Genomic DNA, 2924 nt, shown 5'->3' with positions numbered 1-2924 from the left:
GGCAGATTTGTCTGGTTTCCAGGCTATACCATTGAGATACAAGATGTCTTGTGTGAGGGAGTCAGCAGTACAAAACATAAACATGAACCAACATTTGCATAAAACCAGAGACAATTAAAATGGTCTAAGTCAGTGGTTTTCAACCAGCGGTCCTTGAGGGGGTTCCAGGTGGTCCCCAGCTACATGATGGAGGGTTGGTAACCAAATGGACCCTCATTAGATCTTTAACTCTTGAGAGCGTACAAGTAGGAGATCGACCAGCTGGAAACGCAGCTTGGGGATCTGATACTTTTGAGACTGTTGTGAGACGCTGTAGTATGATCAAGAAGGGCGTTAATGATGGAGGGTAAAGGAACTGGTTGGAATAACGTGTTCCTTCCACGCACTACGTCCAACCAGGGAAACTCCCCCCTGTCAGGTGTAAAGGAGCAACTTGGACACTCAGGCATGAAGGAAGCATGAGTTAAGTCCGTTGCTCTCCCCAGGTTGGCGGAGGGTGTGTAGAGCCCAGGATCACATTAGATGATTGACACAGGGGTGAAAAATGGGTAACAAAATCGTGGGATAAAAAATATATAAAAAACAAAAAGAAGGGCGTTAATTTACCAAAACACAAACAGTTAAAATATGGAGTTAAGAGGTTCTGCCCGATGGCGACGATATATAATGTAACATAAAATAATAAGCCCCAAAGGAAGCCCTAGTTTCCAGCCCTCTTCTTGTTGTCGTCCTACTGTATCTACTGTACGTTAAACACCTGAGTGTTCTCTTACTGTATGTTTACTGTACGTTAAACACCTGGAGTGTTCTCTTAGTTTGTATGACAGTTATATTTGAGCATAAGGTACCTGTCTGTCAGGGCTGAGTATCACCCAGAATCCTGCAGTGTCTGGGGTCTCTCTCTCTCTCTCTCTCTCTCTCTCTCTCTCTCATCTCTCTCTCTCCTCTCTCTCTCTCCTCTCTCTCTCTCTCTCTCTCTCTCTCTCCTCTCTCTCTCTCTCTCTCTCTCTCTCTCTCTCTCTCTCTCTCTCTCTCTCTCTCTCTCTCTCTCTCTCTCTCTCTTTCCCCCCCCCCCCCTCCCTCCTGACTGCTTTAATTACTCTCCCTCGTTTCCCCTCGTGCTTTTTCTCCTTCACTACATCGCCCCGAGCGGCTTCTCATTCCTTTTAATTAATCCACACAGATTTAGACACCTTCGCCCTGCTGTGCACATGCACACACACACGCACACACACGAGCGCGTGCGTCGACACGTAAACACACACGCACAAAATACACACACTTCGATGCCTCAATAGACAACAAACAACAATTTATTTTTTAAAGTGATCTCGCCTCACTTTCAAAAGTTTCTCTCTTGGGAAGAGGGTGGTGCAATAGCCCGGCCTAGATGTTTGATGTGTGTGTGTGTGTGTGTGTGTGTGTGTGTGTGTGTGTGTGTGTGTGTGTGTGTGTGTGTGTGTGTGCACCAAATGCCCCGCTCCCTACAAGTGTACTAACAGTGGTGTTTCTAACTCAGAAATTAGTTTTATAAAATCTCTGTCCAAAACAGATTGATGTCCTCACTAGTGTAGTAATACAAGTGTGTGTGTGTGTGTGTGTTGTTTCATGTCCCGCAGCGGGGGAGTGGAGTGGAGCTGATGGAGACGGAGTTCGCCAAGACCCTGGGGGAGATGGTCAACCTCCATCTGCACCACCAGAAGAGCTTCCCAGCATTCCTCTCGGCGGTGACCCTTGACCTCTTCAGTCGACAAACCATCGCCTGACCCCCCTCCTCTCCTCCTCGCTGTGTTATTGACGATATGCCTTCTCCATGTATCCCTGTGTTATTGACGATATGCCTTCTCCATGTATCCCTGCAGGACGGACTGTCGCTTAATTCACAACTCCAGATTGTAGACCTGAGGCCTATTCTACAAAAAACCTTCTGAGTCAGGCACAAGGTGGCGTGCTGCGACCTGTGTCCTTGTACATCTGCTATCTTTGAATAGCCTATGCAAAAATCTAAAACCACACAGATGCTTTCCCGGTTTTAATGGGTTAATGCTTTCCTGACCACTGGAACACTCTAGTGTTCCTATTTTAGGGGCAAACATTCAGCAACAGTAGCCCATCTACAAGCTCACAACACGCCACAAACTTGTAGATCCGCTATTTTTGCCAAGAGAATTAACCCATTCTGAACGGGAACCCATTTGGTGTCAGCATCATGTTATGCTTTAGCTATTGAAAAATAGCAGATCTACAAGCTCATATCGCGCCACCGAGTGGCGCGATACGAGCTTGTAGGTCTGCTATTTTTGCCAAGAGATTTAATGGTGTAGAGGAGGAAAAAGTGGGGGCCTAGTGTTAGTCTTGCATAACCAGACAACTATTCCCCAACCTCTGAATGCTATATAGTCTGGAACTGCACCTCAGTATGCTTTGACTATTTACTTTAGGACAAAGAGTTAGATGATGACAGCGAAGATGTGAATAGAAAGTGAGATTGGCGCCACCCATAGGGCTAACAGGGAACAGCGAGAGAGAGAGAGAGAGAGAGAGAGGCTCTGGTGAAATAAATAATTTATATTTTTTTCCCAACTAAGTATATTTGATTTGAGTGGATTATGATCTTTGAACTTTTATTATTAATCATTATTTACTTTTGCTTTCCATTCAATTTGTCTTCTTGAATATTGGAATGGTGTGGCGTTTTTTTTGTTAGTTTTCTTTCTATTGTGTAGGGCTACGGATTGTTTGTGTCATTTTACTTTTAAACAATAAAGTGATGTTTGAAGTCTAATTATGACCATGGTTAACTGCTCAGTTTATGCTCTGTCTCTGCTTCATGTTAGAGGAATCTGTTTCAACATCTACAGTAAAGGCCGTTTCAGCTGACCACAATCCAGCTCTTGCCGCCCCGTGGGCACGTGCATGAAACT

At 45.0% G+C, this 2924-nt stretch overlaps 1 protein-coding gene across 1 annotated transcript in view; it reads left to right on the top strand.

Moving 5' to 3' along the window:
• Positions 1 to 2167, top strand: part of mad1l1 (mitotic arrest deficient 1 like 1) — a 157220-nt gene extending 155053 nt beyond the window's left edge. The window contains exon 18 of the mRNA XM_083764745.1: positions 1620 to 2167. Within this exon, the coding sequence (XP_083620871.1) occupies positions 1620 to 1766 (147 nt within the window). The 3' untranslated portion in view covers positions 1767 to 2167. The remainder of the gene's footprint in view (positions 1 to 1619) is intronic.
• Positions 2168 to 2924: the final 757 nt, after the last annotated feature.

The sequence above is a fragment of the Protomyctophum parallelum genome, assembly GCF_964188405.1.
Source record: "Protomyctophum parallelum genome assembly, chromosome: 5".
Lineage (NCBI taxonomy): Eukaryota > Metazoa > Chordata > Actinopteri > Myctophiformes > Myctophidae > Protomyctophum > Protomyctophum parallelum.
The sequence above is the reverse complement of the archived record's forward strand: the minus strand, read 5'-3'. Positions and strand labels throughout refer to the sequence as shown.